Source organism: Molossus molossus, unplaced genomic scaffold, assembly GCF_014108415.1.
Source record: "Molossus molossus isolate mMolMol1 unplaced genomic scaffold, mMolMol1.p scaffold_m16_p_8, whole genome shotgun sequence".
In the NCBI taxonomy this organism is placed as follows: domain Eukaryota; kingdom Metazoa; phylum Chordata; class Mammalia; order Chiroptera; family Molossidae; genus Molossus; species Molossus molossus.
Genome location: NW_023425402.1, coordinates 49,094,859 through 49,113,006, shown reverse-complemented (window position 1 = coordinate 49,113,006; position 18,148 = coordinate 49,094,859). Strand labels below are relative to the sequence as shown.

General features: G+C 43.3%; 1 protein-coding gene across 1 annotated transcript in view; it reads left to right on the top strand.

Moving 5' to 3' along the window:
- Positions 1-18,148, top strand: part of CRYBG1 (crystallin beta-gamma domain containing 1) — a 46,733-nt gene that overhangs the window by 14,539 nt on the left and 14,046 nt on the right. The window contains exons 6-12 of the mRNA XM_036247979.1: positions 2,180-2,319; positions 9,753-9,879; positions 12,040-12,075; positions 12,740-12,897; positions 13,596-13,722; positions 13,813-13,958; positions 17,951-18,077. Coding sequence (XP_036103872.1) covers positions 2,180-2,319; positions 9,753-9,879; positions 12,040-12,075; positions 12,740-12,897; positions 13,596-13,722; positions 13,813-13,958; positions 17,951-18,077 — 861 coding nt within the window. The remainder of the gene's footprint in view (positions 1-2,179; positions 2,320-9,752; positions 9,880-12,039; positions 12,076-12,739; positions 12,898-13,595; positions 13,723-13,812; positions 13,959-17,950; positions 18,078-18,148) is intronic.

Sequence of the window (18,148 nt, the reverse complement as noted above, 5' to 3'; positions counted from 1 at the left end):
AATAAACCTTGAAGGTTAATTTTCACTCCTGGCCCCCCATCCCTTCTCAAATGTGTTTTCTGCAATAATTTGATTTTGATGAGTTCTGAATGAACAAATTTTTCTTTTATTTAGTTTTTTGGTTGCTGTGTGAGTTTTGATTACCTTGAGTGGCTTATAGGACTAATAAAGATAAATAATCCAAAAATAATTTAGTTGATAGTTTGACTACGGGGTTTCATGTGAGTTTTAAAAAATAGGTATTTGAGGCCACTTTATAGATTGGATTAATTTCCTTGGTTCCTTTTTGTATCAGAGTCTTTCTTTGTGGCTGTTGGGATTTGATGATCCTTTACCTTTTAAAAATGTAATTAATGTTTTTTTACAAATGAAAAATTAAAACCTTGTTTGTGTAATAGAGATGGGTGTTGAGGTACAATAAGAAGAAAAAGAATGTTCTAAAATGAGAACGGCTAAGAATGAGTAAGAGTTTTTATGTACATGCATAATGTGATAAGTAAGACATGAAGAAGCCCACTTAAAAATGTCATAGTTAGCCCTGGCTAGTTTGGCTCAGCGGTTAGAGCATCAGCCTGCGGACCAGAGAGTCCTGGGTTTGCTTCCCTCTAAGGGCACCAACCTCGGTTGCAGTTTGTCCCCGGCCCCAGTTGGGGTTGTGTGGGTGGCAACCACTTGATGTGTCTCTCTCGCATCAATGTTTCTCACTCTCTTCTTCCCTCTCTCACTCCCACTCTATCTGAAGATAAATGCAACAACCAAAAAAAAAATGTCCTCGGGTGAGGATAAAAGAAAAAAAAGTCATAGTTAGTGTAATAATTTACCTGCAGATTTTATTGCTCAAATGGTATTGGTAATACAGCAGTGTTTTAAAATATCACCCAGATCCACCATCATGTGTTTTTCTGATTTCTCTATCTTGGCCACAGTCTAATCACAACACAGGCAAATGCTGTTTTCCTTATTTTCACTCAACACGTTGATTCTCAATCTCTTCTCTTTCCATACCCTTTTTATGAAGATTACACTCCCATTGGTAACATCTCTCATTGATTTGCAACTGGGAGAGGTATCAGAATTGGGTGGGGTTGGAATTTAGGTACATTCAGGAATGTGGGGGAAGGGAAATTGCCTGATAACAGCAGACTTGATAAAGTTAATGCTTTTCATGTCTCTACAGCCTTTGGGGTTTCCATTGAAATGATGTACCATCATTTATTTTTTCTTTCTACTCTCTGTGGAACTTAAGCTTGTTTCTTGTTTTTTACTATATTAAATAATGCTGCATGAACATTTTTGTGCACATAATAATTTATACATTTCTGATTTATTTCCTTGGGGTGGATTTTTCTGAAGGATGTCATGTTAGAGGGTAGGAACACTTTTATGGCTCCTGATACATCCTGAGTTATTATTATTCTACAGATTGCGTTTATGGTTTTTTAACACAAACATAAGTCACGTATATTCAAGGGAGTTACCTTTTTAGTCGTTAAATCTGTTTCTTTTGGTAACACTTGAAAGAGCCTCCCCTGAACTAACCCAAGTGTTACTGTTTCTTCTACACATCGGTTCACCTAGCTAAGCAGTCAAATATTAATAGAGATTTGATTAGTACTTAGGCAGTCCGCCAGGAAAGGCCTTTTGAAGTGTGTTTGATGAGCTGTGGACATGAAGGGCAAGGAACAGCGATCAAAGTGCAGGGATTTATAAATCAGCGTGACCGTGCCTCTGCATTGGGTTTGGTCAGAGTCAAGGAGAATTACCCGGGAGGAGTGGAGGAAACCTCCTGGCACAGCCACTCTGTAGTTGTATATCTGGATGCTCTCGGGTTGGGTGGGCACATCAGAGCCACAAAACTAAAAGTCCTGCCACCAAGGAAAGCCAGGCAGTTTTTCAGTAAGGGTGAGATATAAATATGTTCCAAAACTCTAAATACATTTCTGGTGATCTTTGCCTGAATGTAAAACTCAGATGTATGACAAAAACAATGTGTCTGCCCCAAAAGACCACATATAATTAAGTCATGGGTGAAAATAGGAAAGGGATAAAGTGGCAGGTGCTCTGTGAAAGCTATGTGTACATTTAAAGCTTAATTTAGTTATGGGGGAGAGGGGATTGAGCTTTCTGTAATGTACATGGTGCAATTATTGTTGTATATGTATACATTTTTGTTTTCCAGGATTACAGAGTTAGTCACATTGACTTATTTACTGAACCAGAAGGGCTAGGAGTCCAACATTCCTACTTTGATGACACAGAAGAAATGCAGGGGTTTGGTGTAATGCAGAAGACTTGTTCCATGAAAGTGCACTGGGGCACGTAAGTGTTTTATTTTAAATACAATTTCAATGAAACTTTTGGTGAGTGTCGTACCGGAAAGAAGACTTAAAATGTTCTGTCTCTGATTTGTTGTCCTGTTAAGCAATTATTGACTAAAAGGGTTTTGTGTTTTCATAAGGCACATACGATTCTGATTCTTTTGTACAGCTCTTACAAACAATAACGATTTCTTGGAGGAAGTGCAGCGGGGAGAAGGCATTTTTAATGTAGGGATTTCCTTATCACAGAGGAACCTGATTCATTCAGAGCTGAGTAAGAGATTTTACCTTCCTGGTAATTCAGAGGAGGTAATTCAGAGCACTTACCCTTGATGTTTCAGGCGTGATAGAGGCCAACACATATGGTACTTCCTTTAACGTTTCACACAATGCTGTCCAAAGCCCCTAGGATGTTGGTTTCACAAATCACAGGAAACTGCAAGAGTATTTTGAAGGAAGTGGGACTCTCTCAGCTGGGGGAGAAACGGGGATGGAAAGTGCAGGCGGTGGTACTGAAGATCAGGGTCTCCAAGTGGGGTGCGTGGCCCAGGGCATGTGACACACATCCACTGAGATGCAGGGGAAAAAACCCTCAACACTGAAGCTCCTTTCATTTTATTTAAAATCTCCTCCTCTTAAGATTTTATTTTTGTGTCTGTTTTCTAATGAATTCATAATATGTTCAGTGGTAAGATATAGCTTACGAATATTCATGTATTCAGAGAACGCACAGGTTTATGTTAATGGAGCATGCACAAGACAGTGCTTTTGCGATGTGTCAGGTGATACATGCTACAGAAACGTAAATTAGAGAGAGGCACAGGGTGGTGCTGTTTTAGGTAGGGTGGTCCGGAACGGTGTGCCAGGAACATTTAAGCAGACACCTGGAGGAAGCCCAGGTCAGCCTGGGGATGTCTGAGGGAGGCGGGGCAGGGGTGTGGCCTAGGCAGGAAGCGCCGCCCTCGCAAAGCCCTGCCGGGCTTGTTTGGGGAACAGCGAGGAGGGGGAGGTGGCGAGGAGGACACTGATGGAGCGGAGCCTCTTGTCGTGTCAGGCCTCCAGGCTTTGGGGAGGATTTTAGATTACTCCAAGTGACCTGGGTAGTCACTGAAGGAGTTTGATCTAACTTGTGTTTCAGAAAGGTCACTAACTGCCACGTAGAAAATAAAGTGTTAGGAGGCGAGGGTGGGAGCCAAGAAAGAAGTTAGGCGACTGCAGCTACACAGGCAAGAGGTTTTGGTGGCCCTGACAGGGTGGCAGCGCTGGTGAGAAACGGTCCGATTCTGGGTCCCTTTGGAAGGCGGGATGCACGTCCGCTGAGAGACTGTGTGTGGGGTGTGAGAGGCGGAGGACTGCCCAGGGTTTGGGGCCCCAGCATTTGTTGGAATCTTGAGACACGAACATAAGTCACGACATTTATTTAAGGGGGTCCCATGTTTAGTTCACCAAATGTGTTCCTTCTGTGAATGCTTGAAAGAGCCTCGCCTGAACCAACTCAAGTATTATTGTTTCCACTGTACGTCAACAGTAGCTCAGCAATGAGATATCAGTGAAGACACAAGGAGACCTGGGGGGGCAGGTCGGGAGGAAGAGGGGGACTCAGGAGGTCAGTGTTAGAGAAGCGAGGTTGGATGTGCCAGCTGTGCAGGGAGGTCGGAGGTCGGGAAGGAGCCGGGGTCCCTGTGACTGCAGGGAGGTTGGAGGTGGAAGTTTAGGAGTCATCCTTGTGGAGAAGCCATTTCTTTTTTTTTTTTTTTTTTATCTTCACAAGGACATGTTTCCATTTCTTTTTTGTTCAGATAGAGTGGGAGGGAGAGAGAGGAAGAGAGAGAGAGAAACACCAACGTGAAAGGGACATATCCAGTGGCTTCCACCTGCACGACCCAACCAAGGCCGGGGACAAACTGCAACCGAAGTACGTGCCCTTAGCGGGAACCAAACCTGGGTCTCTCTGGACCGCAGGCTGATGCTCTAACCGCTGAGCCAAACCGGCCAGGGCTGGAGAAGCCATTTCAACCATGAGCTGGAGGAGATCTCAAAGGGGGTGAGTATAGGAGCGGAGAAGCCACCTGAGCCTTGGGCACTTTTATAGTTAGTGATTGGAAAGAAAAGGAAGAATCTAAACAAAAGAAAAAAGGTCTTCATTCTCTTGCTGCCTTTCATTTTTTCCCGTGAACAAGACCTAAAGCACGAATGTTGGAAAATACCACTTCTCTTAGAAAGGAGTGGAATAGGCATCGGTCACAATATTTTAATCTCAGCGTTTGGAAGGTTTTCCCACCGGGCCTGGGCTAAGTGGAAGCCTGAGGAGCCGCACGTGGTGTTTCTGCCTTTAGAGAACCTTCTGGCGGGCGGCGCTCACGCGGTCGCAGCTCTCAGGTAGCGGCGGGCTGTGGGCACGGACAGCTGTTCTCCGGCTGTGTCTGGGGCCTCTCGGAGAACAACAGAAGCTGTCTTGATGTCAGGTCAGTCTGGGCGCCTTGAGTTTGGTTGGTCAGCAATGGGACCAGGTCATCGGTGCTTGTACGGATCTGCAAGGGGAGCCCTGCTGGGCGGGAGAAGTCACGACAGTGAGCACTGGAGCTCACTGTCGTCTGTGGCTGCGCGGGTCCCCGAGCGGGCGGGGAGAGGTCTTCGCTGTGGAGGGGCTTCTCCGGATTCCATTAGGACATTCATTCCAGGGCTGTTTGCTCGGGGTGAGCCTCTGCTACACATATACAAACAAGGGTGATGTCAAATTTTTATTTGGGAAAATGAGTATTTTCTAGACACATTTCCTTCATAGGCTGTTGAGCATAAGCTGTTTTTGAACCTTTGTTTTAGTAGCTGGCTAAGGCCAGCAGCCACCCTCCCAGGGGCGAGGGTGAACCTTAAAGGAGGCGTAAAGAGCTTGTGTTTTAACACTGTTATTTAACTGAGGAAGACAGACTTTGGTCAGTCACTCAGTGTCATGAGAATGCAGGTGTTCTGAAGTCAAGGGACATTTTTAATAACCAAATATTTTTTTTTTATCAATTCATAAAATTAAAATGAATAACTTATGGAATAACTGACCATACAGAAGACTGTATGTATACATGAGAGCTATGAAGCCTGGGAAGAAAACAAGCCTTTGCCCACCACCCGACTTCTGCCCTCCCCGTTACCAACACTGCTGCGCCCCGGGCCCGCCCTCCTGACCCCTCTCCACACACGTGCCTCTCTCTGGAGTTTTGTTTTTCTGATTTTATAGTGTGGCCCTATAGTATCTGTCCCTAAAATATTTTAGTTGGGCTTGCTTTTGGGCTTTATAAAAATATAATCAGAGTTTCCTGTAGCTTTCTCCTTGTTGTCTACATTGTTTCTACCCATATCAATGAGCATATCTGTATTTTATTCTTTTTATTACTATATAAGATTCACTGTGTATATTTGCTTGTGGAGTATACCATAGTAGAGCCCACCTTTTTATTATGAAAGTTTTCAGACATACCTCAAAGTAGAAGTAGTTCAGTGACCATCCATATACCCTCCACTTAGACTTAATAATTCATATTTTGCCCCCGTTGCTGACATGACCCCTCCTTCTCTGAGCTTCCCCACATATCTCTTTGCAGTGACATTCTCCTGTGTAACCATCAATATCACATCTAAATACATTAACAATACATCCATGTTAATATCTCATCTATAGCTCATAACCAAATCTTCCCTATTGTCTCAGGCATGTCTTTTCTGGATTTTTAGAAATAATCAAGATCCAATCAAAGTTTATATGAATATACTTGGTTGTCTGTCTCCTTAAGTCCCTTTTACCCTTAAAGTAACGCCACCGACTTTCTGAAGCATGTAGGCCAGCTTAGAGAATGTACCACACTCCAGACTCATCTCTGTCTCCTCATATCATGTAACTTGTCTCTCTGTTGCCTGAGTTTTCCATAGATTCGGGTTAGGGTTAGGGTTAGAGGTTTGATCACACGCAGGTTTTGGACGGAGACTCACGAAGGCCACGTATTTGTGTTCATTGCCAAGGCGGCATGTGCCAGCCAGCTTCCCATTAGCCACAGCAATGGGTTACTTGGCACGGTGGTGCCTCCCTCACCTCTCCCCTGCAAAGGTACATTCCCCCTTTGATTCATAGCTCACCCTCTTCTGAATAACTTGAAAGTTGGCACGTTCACATTTAATATTTTGAGTGTCCAGTTGGTTTCTGTAAATAGCCAACATTTGTGTGTAGCCATGTCTGGAGAATAAGACTTAGGATCCAGCTGGAAATACTGTTTTGGGCTTAAGAGCAAGTGAACAAGATAAGAGCAGTTTTTGTGGTGTGACTTAAAGGGTATTTCTGAAAGAGTAATTACACACATTTATTTTTTATTTTTTTATTCCTCACCTGAGGATATTTTTCTATTTATCATCAGATAGAGTGGAAGAGAGGGAGAGACAGAGAGACAGAGAGAAACATCGATGTAATAGAACCACATCTACTGGTTGCCTCCATGTCACACGACCTGACCAAGGCCAGGGACAAACCGCAACCAAGGTACGTGCCGTTGACTGGAATTGAACTCACAACTCATTGGTTCTTGGGCTGATGCTCTAACCACTGAGAAAACTGGCCAGGGCTATTAAAAAGTAAATGTATAGCCCTGGTCGGTTTGGGTCAGAGATTAGAGCGTCGGCCCGCGGACCAATTCTCTAAGACGTCGGGTTTGATTCCAGCCAAGGGCACGTACCTTGGTTGCAGTTTTGTCCCTGGCCCTGGTTGGGGTCGTTCAGGAGGGGACCAATCGATGCGTCTCGCTCACATCGATGTTTCTCTCTCTTGCTCCCTCCCACTCTATCTAAAGATAAATGGAAAAATATCCTCCAGTGAAGATTTAAAATGAATAAATAAATAAATAATACATGTTTAGATGGACAGTGTTATTACTTCAACAATATTTATTTGTATGCATACATTTGTTTCTTTTTTAAGAAGTCCATACCTTATAGTTGTACAGTTTATTCATAATACAGGCAAAAGCTCATTGCCTAAATCCATGGGACAATCAAAGAGCACCTTCAGAAACAGACATAATTCTGCCTGAAGGTAGTTCCCCCTCTCCTGACGGCCTCGTGAAAAATGCATCTTGTTGGAAGAGAATTTAGGAACAATGAATCGCTATCTTGTTGGGATAGAATTTAGGACAAATGAATCACGCTCTGTAAATGAGTGTTCAAATTCCAAAGTCCATCCGACGTTCAGAAGCGTCCGCGCTCCCAGGAGACCTGTGCTCACGTGCAAGCAAGTCCCCTCCGAGGAGCCTCTTCCCGTGTGTCCGTCTGTGTTCAGATTTTTAGCAAATCCCGCTTTACCGCAAATCACTTGCTTCTAGAAATGTCAGCGGCTAAGTCGCATGCTTCAAGGAAAGTGAAATAAATCCCCTCAGGACCCAGACTATGAAAGGAAAGACTTAATGGACTGGTACTCAGGTCAGTGTCATTTCAGAATCTCAGTCACTGGTTCCTGAACATCCGTTGTGTTTACGAAGGAGTCAGACTCCGAGGCCCTGGGCTCGTGAGCCTAATAGCACCGTTTATGCCGAACTGCCATTGATCACTTAGGGTGGGAAGTGTGCGGTGAGCCCGGAGAGCACCGAGTTCTAGAAAGCGTGTGATGCACCGTGACCGGCACGCGTCAAATGTTAAGGTTTAAAGGACCCATCCTTTTAGCTTCTGTTTCCAGGCGGTAGTGGTATTTAAAGATAAGTCTTTTCTTTTCCCATATATATATATATATATTTTTTTAAATTGAAGTATATATAACATTTGTACCAAAAAGTGTACAACAAATCACCAGTGTATAAGCTGAGTGAAGTTTCAAAGTGTAACCATTGTGCAGGTCAGGAAATAGAACACAACCCGTGTCTCAGAAGCCACCTCACACGCCACCTCCTCCTCGTTGTCCCCTTGCTCCGACTGTAACTATTATCCTGACTTCTGACACTAGATTCAGCTTGGTCCCCAACACATACACCACACAGCCTCTCAACACTCGTGTGTGTGTGTGTGTGTGTGTGTGTGTGTGTGTGTTGACAAGTCTTCAGTAGAATTTTGATTGTAAATCTCTGTGTAATTAGTGAGTCTAAAGAAGTTACTGATTAATCCAGGAGAATTTTTAACAAAAACTAGCACACAAAAATGTGCCCTGAGGCCAAAATTGGGAACACGGAGAAAAACAAAGAGGGAGAATCAGAGGCATTTGCTCCTGAGAGATTTCATTTATAGCCGCCCCGTTTAGGCGTGGTGTCCGGGGAGCCCGGTGGAGCGCCCCCGCCAGGGCACTGGCGAGGAGAACACAGAAATGGAGAGTGGGAGTGGCCACCCAGAATTCTGTATTTGTTTATGAAGAGGGCTTATAACACCTCTCCCATGTAAAAGTCTCTTCTCCAGTCCCCTCTCCTTCCCAGAACCCTCCCAGAGTCCAGGAAGTTGATAAGACTTTGCAGTCCTTAGAGTTGGTTCTAACAGGCGTGATTTTCTGGTTTCCTGGTTTCTGGCACATTAGGAGAGGGTAGGGCGGCTGGTTCCCTGACCACAAGGCAAGTGACAGCTGAAAAGCCTAATAAAAGGGCGTGGTATCAAAAGCCATAAAAACCCAAGAACTCTGAAAGCTTTGGGCCTGGCTACAAGTAGCCTTATAGACTTTCCCAGCCCTGAGGGCAGCACTGCATTGTCATGCTCAGTGTGAGCCTGAGTCATTGTGGAGAGTCCATTACGTGCACTTCCTGGAATGAAAAAACTGCCATCTGAAAACGATTAGGAGCCTGGGTCTGGAGTCAGCTTGCATTAGTCCTGCATTTGGTATTTGCAGCTGCGTGGCCCTGAGCAATTTGCTTGGCCTCATCTGTAAAATGGGGACAATAGTGTCCCTTCCTCATAGCCTTGTTATGAAGATTAGATGAAATTCTGGGAGGTTGCTTATTAAGCTGCAGGTGGATGTTAGCTGTTATTAATTTTTGACACTGTGATAAATGATAAAGTGGAACATCCTATTCTTTGGTTACAAATGAGGTGTTGCCTTTTAAAACACAGCTTGAGATTTCCCAGCTAGGGCCTCCCTCTCTAAGTACACACAGAGCAACAAGATAACTGCAGTTGACCTTTGAGCAAAAGGGTCAGCTGTACTTTTAATACTTGGAAGTAACAGAGATGTTTGTACTTTGAAGCCAGTCATAATATAAATTTAAATAATTGGACAAAACTAGCCAAGGAGACAAGCAAAGACTCCCAAGAAGAGGCTCATACAATGGTTTATTCCTCCTCACGTCTAACATTGCTCTAATATAACCATACATTGTCTAGGTCCTTTCACATCCTCTCCCGTTTTTCCCTTGCTCACCAGGGGTCCTGTGTACCACGGAGACAGATGATGCATTGTCTCTCTTTCTTTCCTTCCTCGGTGCTATTTAGATGGCTGATTTATGAAGAACCTGGATTTCAGGGAATCCCCTTTATCCTGGAGCCTGGTGAATACCCTAACTTAGCCTTCTGGAACACAGAAGTGGCGTACATTGGATCCATGCGGCCTATGAAAATGGTAAAAATGAAATGTAAAAAGAGCGTGCTTAGAGTAGGTGATTCTTTGCCAGCCCGACATCGATGGTTCATTCACAAGATGTGACTTTGAAGCAATAAAGCAGACTTTTTTTTTTTTATCCTCACCCAAGGACATTTTTCCATTTTTTTTTTTTGTTGTTCAGATAGAGCGGGAGGGAGAGAGAGGAAGAGAGAGAGAAACATCGACGTGAAGGGACACATCGAGTGGCTGCCACCCGCATGACCAACCAGTGCCGGGGACAAACTGCAACCGAGGTACATGCCCTTAGCGGGAACTGAACCCCGGTCTCTCAGGACCGCAGGCCGACGCTTTAACCGCTGAGCCAAACTGGCCGGGGCTAAAGCAGACTTTTAAAAACAAACAGGTGGTAGATAGAAATAACAGGATGAGTTGCAGGATGCCTCGGGTGCAGAAATGTGGATAAGGCCATGTCTGTTGCCGTCAAGGCGTTCTTGACCTCACGGAGCCCTGGGTGTGTGCCCAGAGCTTCAGCCCAGGGCAGGTTTAGGAAGTTAAGAAAGTGCAAGAAATTAAACCGTTGTGGAAAAACCGGAGGAAGGACAGATAATGTCCAACTACTGGGTGATGTGAACGAGAAGAGGCTACTTGGGAGGCGATTTCCCGGGGCGGGGCTGGGGAACCAGGGCAGCTGCGGCCCAGCCCGGTTGTGGTGGCAGGAGGCTGGGCAGCAGCTTTGGGGCATTGGGGCCAGATGTCTAAATGAATGTCGTCTTCCCAAGTACTTGCCTTAGAAAGGAGCCTGTGCCTGCCCTGCCCCCCACCCCAGCCCCCACCCTCGTGTGCGCCAATCCTTGTTTCTTGTGCTAGGCTCTAAGCCTTGGCAGGACCCAGGGGCAACTGTCGTGTGCCCCGTGCTGAGCAGCGAGCCACAGTGTGGTGGGTAATCACCAAACACGCGTGGCATGCGGGAGGCTCTCCTTACAGACATGTGTTTGAAATTCCGCTCTGCAGTTGTCTTCTGAGTCAGTTTGAAATAAATTGGAACTTCAGGAAGACAACTTTTTACTTAATCTCACCCTCCTGCCAAAGCTCGTAGCTACTTAAGTACATGTTTGATGGTCTTAATGCACACGATTTTGGGCTTTTTTCTAAGACTAAATCCACTTTCAAAGAACAAAGTTTTGTGATTGTAGCAGAGAATTGCCCCTGGCTTAGAAGGCAGTTTTTAATGATAATTTACAAAACTGTGAGGTTTATGACATTCGAATCAGATTACTTTCGAAAAGGGTACTTACTTGGTTGTATAAGCTCTGGTTTGTTGACAAAATCAGCCACATTCTTTTATAATTACAGTGCATTTGGTACATTTAAACATTTTTGGGGGTGCTTTTTCTTTTTTAAAAAAGCTATTAAATGTGTAGGTGAAAAGTATCCTTCTGATTTCCCACTGCTGATGTTAACCCTGTTTGATAGTCCTGTGTAATACCTTTTCTATGGTTTATTTTTAGTGAGTTTTGGGGAATTAAAAAAAAGTTTTTATTATAAAAGTAGAACAACCCCCATAGATCCATCCTTTGGGATGTTTTAAATTTTACCTCACAGTTTTAATTATTTCCAGAGTCCTTCAGATCATATGGTGTGCTTGTGTGAACTTCAACAGTTTTGTAAACCACTGGTTGGGAAATCAAATGCCTCTGGGGCCAGACAGCAGAGGCCTGAGAGAGGCTGGCTGGGAGTCGAAGGGAGGGAGGTGGACACAGGCAGACCTGAGTCCTGGCTGGAGGATGAGAGCAGAGTTAGTTCTGAAGGTGAAGGTTGCCGCCTGCGAGAATTTGGGTCCAGAGATGTCAGATCTTAGGACTGCTTTTTAGGAGAAATGGAAAATACAATTAAAAAATAAATAAAAGTACTGTTAAAAAACAAAAACAACTAAGATGTATTGGGCCAAAAAGCAAGCGACCAGGTAGATGCAGCTGGTAGACCCGTCTGTGAGACTGCTCCGGACCGGCTTCCTCGTGTCTCCATCTGCGTCGCTGGCCATTTCACAACTGTCTTCATGTAAATGTAAACAAACCAGAGTGTTCGCCCTGTGAGGTTCGTGCCATAAACTGCCACGTGTAATATAAAAGGGTAATGTATCCATGAAAAACCATCTTTCTCACTGTGCTTTCTTTCCAGGGTGGTCGTAAAGTTGAATTCCCTACAGACCCAAAGGTAAAACTGTATATATTTCACATTTTATTACCACTCCGTCTCTGTGAAGGGAACACTTGTGAGCTTTCACAATTCAACCTGCATAAAACATAATTGCAGCCGAAGGAAGTTGTCCCGACTTCCACGTGCCCTCCTCCAGGCTGGGAGGCGGTGCTCGGGCACCAGTCGGCACCGGCAGCACCGGCCGTGGCTCGGAGGCTCCCTCGCTGTATCGGGTTAATTCGCAGTCGTAGTTGCTAATTGCAGGGCCTGTGGCTGCTTGCCCGTGCGGCGGGCAAACGCTTTGCAGACCAGTTCTCCCCACTCCAAAGGCTTTCTGCTTCCTATACCTGCGGCATACTTTGATCTCTGCTTTGTTTCATTTTTAAAACAACTTAGAATCTTCTAGTTCTTTAGTGGGGCCTAAGCGCAATGCTAAATATCAGTTCTAGACGTTGAAACAAAACCCACTGATTTATAAACTATCTTTTGAACCTTAGCTTTGGGCTATACCAGGCTGGGGGGTGGAAAATCTGATTTTTTAAATTATAAGATACTGTTACTTAGTTAATTTTTTAAAATATGGTGAGAAATTTTAAATTTGTGTTCCAAGGCCTAGTGTTAAATGACTGATTTAACCTTCAGCTATCTTACAAATTACTGCTGTATCTCGTTTCTGTTATAGGTAGTTATTTATGAAAAGCCTTTCTTTGAGGGAAAATGTGTGGAACTAGAAACGGAAATGTGTAGTTTTATTATGGAAGGAAGCGAAACAGAAGAAACCACTGGAGAGGAACATCTGCCGTTGACATCTGTGGGATCTATGAAAGTTCTCAGAGGCGTGTAAGTAGATAGGCACAACCTGTGAGGATTTCTCTTTAATCACGGAAACACGCCCCCTCCCCGCAAAGAGTATCCCACATCATATGGTAGAGAGAATCTCACCCATGTTCTCCTCAGCCAGGTGTGACCTAGATTTGACCGGAGTTTGCCCCCAGGGCTGGTTTGGGGTCAGTCACCTGAGCAAGGCTGAGATATTGCCCTATCCGGATTGATCAAATCTGCAATCTTGTTTATTAATATTATGTTCCAAACTATTGAACTGTTTGCTTTCTACTGTTTATGATCATATTTTGTACTTTCTAGATCTTATTCGTTTCCTTTGGAAATATACACTAAAAGTGGTCTTGTAAATAGGCAAAAATACATAATATTTTAATTACTATTTGAAGAAAGTTTATCCAGTTTTGTTTGCTGATGTCCTTTTGAGTCATTTTTGTTAAACACACACACACACTCACACACTAACACACTCACACACTCCTCTATCTTTCTTTACAGACTATTGATATATGTTTCTTAGATTGTTTTCTTGGGGTCAATCTGTTAGTCTGTTAAATTTTAGAAAGAATTCTAATAGTCATAATGCATGAGTTCATCTCTAACTTTATAACTATTTGTATTTGTCAATGAAACTCGTATATGTTGGAAACATTTTAGCACTCCTGAGAATTTCGACTCCATATTTTTTTCTGTTGCAGTTGGGTTGCTTATGAAAAGTCTGGATTTACAGGTCATCAGTATTTGCTTGAAGAAGGAGAATACAAGGACTGGAAAGATTGGGGAGGTTACAATGGAGAACTTCAGTCTTTACGACCTATATTAGGTGTAAGTTAAAGAAAAGCTAATGGCTAATACTTGGTGTTTTAGGATAATACGTGGCTAGCCTTTTCATTTTGATTTTTTTTTTCTCAATAGGATTTTTCAAATGCTCACATGATAATGTACAGTGAAAAAAACTTTGGATCTAAAGGTTCTAGTATTGATGTATTAGGAATTGTTGCTAATTTAATGGAGACCGGATATGGAGTGAAGACACAGTCTATTAATGTCCTGAGTGGAGTGTAAGTAAAATAACCACTGGGATTTTAAACATGGGTTTCACCTTGGTTTATGTTAAGCATATGCCTTCTCTGATACAGAGAATTAAACTAAACGTTCAATCAGTCATTTAATACCTATTGCCACAGTATTTTCATAACCGCTTTTCAAAATCTTTCTCACTTAACCTTTTTTCATATGTAACATAACACTGGGCCGGCTTTGGGGTTTTATGATAGAAACCTACAGTGCACTTCCCTTGTTACTCTGCAGGGAAAGATCTCATGAATCTCCTATGATGGGAATCAAATGATAATAGAGATTTAACATTAGAAACCTGAGGTTGGCACCATTCCATCTTCCCGTGGCCCTACACCCACCCCATTATATTTCTTCACTATTATTTTGACATAAAAATAATTATTTCAATGTCCCCGGAGTTAGCAATTGAATGCTTTACTAACTGTGAGCTCAGTTTTTATTAGAAGATGGTCAGTCAAGACTCGTTGGGACGCAAGGGACTGCAGGCCAACCTAAAGTGGTGTGAGTGATGGAGATGGCACTCACTGGCCTACGTGCCCGAAGTGGCCTGCAGAGGGCGTGCTTCAGTCATGGCTGCTACAGGGGTTCAGACACCGGCATCGTCTCTTGCCTGGGCGCTTATTTATGTTGGCTTCACGTTAGGCAGGCCCTTCCCACCTGGTGGCCTCTGGCAGCACCATCTGGCTTTGTTCTTCTGTCTCACTACTTCCAGTGCAAAGAGCTTCTGTCCCACAAAAGGTCCAGGTGTGACTTTGATTCTGTAGACTTGAGTCATTTGCACCTGCCTGAATCAGTGACGAGAGCCAGGGAGACGCTGTGGCTGTGTTATGTGCCCATCGCTGGAGCTGCGGTGTAGGTTCAGTCCTGGGGCCACACACATGATGGGGCGAGCAGTTCCTGAGGAACATGGGAAAGAATGGGCACAGACACTGGATGGGAAAACAAAACAACAAAACAAAACAAAAAACAGTAACAAAAGAAGGTGTCTATTAAAAGGAATTCTACAATTATTCTTAGGATCCAGGCTGATGTCAGTTCTAATTTGTTGTGACTGAGAGTATTCTTAAATGGTTATACGAAATCATTTGACACTGGTTTTTATTGAAAGTGCTTGCTGTTAGGATTTTATGTCATGAGTAGTGACACAGGCTGTTTGAATCATTCTAACGTCAACCCGATTGTAGCTCATGGGGCCTTTCACAAGGGCGCTGGATAGCTGAGATGTGTCTGCAGTGTGCTACGCGTGTACTGTGAGTCACGTCCTCCAAATTCTTGGGTAGGTTGTTGCTTGGGCTCCACCTTGGCAGAATGACAATAGGGACTTCTGGTTCTTTCGCACTTAACAGGAAATGCTTTCTACTGCGTCCTGTTCTGGAGCCCTACCATTTCAGACCCTGCAGATAAAGGGACCCGTATGGCAGAAGTCACCTGAAATATTGCTGTGGCAGTATTTAAAGACTGCCTTTGAAGTTAATTATTTAGAAGGAAAATACAGTGGCCAGGTCCATGTGGGCAAACAGTCGTACGTTTTGATACTCAGCAGGTGCATTGCTTCAATTACCCAGAGCCCAATCCTGCAGCCTAGAACAGGAAGCCCAAGGATGCCGGGCAGAATCTCCCCAGGGCATCTGTGTAGCTTCTGCTGTTTGCACGGATAGAATTCCTGTACCTGAGGCCAGTCTTTCTTTGGTACCCAGCCCTTGTTTATTTGAAATCACTTTCCTTTATCAAATGTTGCTCTCATGTGTTTCTATTTTTAGTCAATTCTAATAGCATTTCCTGGCGTAGGCTCTTTTTCTGGGTGTAGCAGTTGAGTTGTGGTATTGGGGAAGCTGAAGGGAGGTATGCGTACGCATACCACTTCCTTTCAAATTCGGTGGCTGTGGAAAGCCTTCTGTATTTATCAGGGCCAGCTGCTTCCTCATGTTTCATTGGTCATTTGACAAATATTTATTGAGGTCTATTATGTGCACAGAATTATATTTGTCCTCAAAGAAGTCACAGTATATATATGAAACATAATTATTACTACAAAAGACAGGGATCGAGTGCTTTGGGGATCCACGGCAGAGAGATGACTTTCCAGTTTGAACTCAGGGAAGACCGGAGGTGCTGGCACTGGAGGAGGGCCCCGTGGGGCGGGGCGGGGGAGCCGTGCCAAGATTTGAGGGAGGAAGACAACCCTATTCATGTTTAAGTTTCAAAGAAAAAATATCTTAATAATTTTTTCTCATTGGTAAATAAACATTTTTGTTTGGGTTCTTTATTTATTAGTATGGAACTCAAAGTCAGAAAAAATCTTTTGAGAGTCTTGCTCTGTGAGTTTTGTGTAAGTCAAGCCCTTTGGACAGTAAAATCGTAATCTGTTCTAATTATGACATGTGTGGACTGCTTTAAGTGTGGACTGCTTTAAGTGTGGCCTGAAAGGCAACTTTAGGGCAAGTGGCAGTTCGGGTCATGCAGTGAAGAGAACTTGGTGAGCCCCAGGAGACGCAACCATGGGTTCGGTCATCCCTGGCCACTAAGTTACTGTATCACCTTGGACAAGTCACTTCCCATTCAGAACAAACATCAACAGATACTTTCCATGTCATACTTGTTACTCATCTGTCAGCTTTTGAGGGCAAGGGGTTTGTTGCCCTCAAACATCTGCATACCTAATGCTAATCTAGTTCCTGGCACATGGTAAATGGCCAATGTTTGTTGAATGAATAAGTTAATTAACTTTTCTGTGTCTCTAGGTTTTTCCTTCTGTGAAATGGAAAACCAGTACATCCCTAGAGTACATCACTAACGTGCTAATAGATGTGAAAGCATCCTGGGGAGTTCTTAGTACGCATGCAGGCCTATAGGTAGTATTCCTTTAAGCTGTGAGAGGACCAGTCGGGCAATGAATTAACCGAGGAGATACTTGACTATAACAGAATTGGAAAACTTTCTTCCTCTCAAAGACTTGATCTTGGGTCAGAAATAGCATCCAATAATAAGCTGGTTTTGTTGATTTTCCGAGTGTAGATCACTTAAAAGGTAAATGAAAACATTCCAGAGAGATTTGTTTTTAGTATTTCTGAGCATTGTTCAATTTTGCTTATTACATAGCCATGTTGTGTTGGAAATCTTATTTAAAACAAAATTTTACTTAGCTATTTTTATTTTTGATTTTGATTTTATTTATTTATTGTTTAGAGAGAGAGGAAGGGAGGGAGAGAGAGACAGAAACATCGATGAGAAAGAACATCGATCAGCTGCCTCCTGCATGCCCCCCACTGGTGACTGAGCCTACAACCTGGGCATGTGCCCCGACTGGGAATTGAACCGGCGACCTCTTGGTGCATGGGTCGATGATCAACCACTGAGCCACACTGGCCGGGCTATTTTTAAGTATTTCTTCTGTCAACTTTTTTTTCCAGTGTGGTTTGTAGTGTAGTAGAGACACAGCTTTCTGTAATACAGGGTGAGGCAAAAGTAGGTGTACAGTGTTTATATGGAAAATAATACAATAATTAGTAGGTAATAGTACAAGAATAAATTCTGTCTCACGTACTGACAACTGTAGACCTACTTTCCCTCACCCTTTGTATGGGTGGGGAAAATTTTAATGTTGATAAAGAAGTCTTACTTGCCTACTAAAAGAACTTTGACAGCCACTTCTTGAAAGTCCAAATTGTTTCCTGAGAATAGAATTAGAAGGAACTACAGACCTCCCCATTGGCGCTCTCTCAGGGCACAGGACTGAATTAGCGAGAACACAGAAAGGTTCACGTAGAGATGCTTTCACTTGCCACTTAGGTTTCTCATCCAGACGAATCTATCTGCTCCTAAATGATTCGTAGAGAATCAGAAGAATTAGGATTGCTGATAAGTGAAACAAATGAAAATTTCTGTGTAATATCTAGTTTCTCAAAGGTGTGTGATAGTTTTATTGTAAATGTAAACTATGAACTATGACAAAGCAGTGTTTTTGTTTCTTTAGATGGGTAGCCTATGAAAATCCTGACTTCACAGGAGAACAGTATATACTGGATAAAGGCTTTTATACCAGTTTTGAGGACTGGGGAGGAAAAAATTATAGGATCTCTTCTGTTCAACCCATATGTTTGGTAAGGAGTTATATTTTTATATGAGAACATTTAACTGAATTCTGGATTTCCTTAATGTGTGTTTCTGGTTC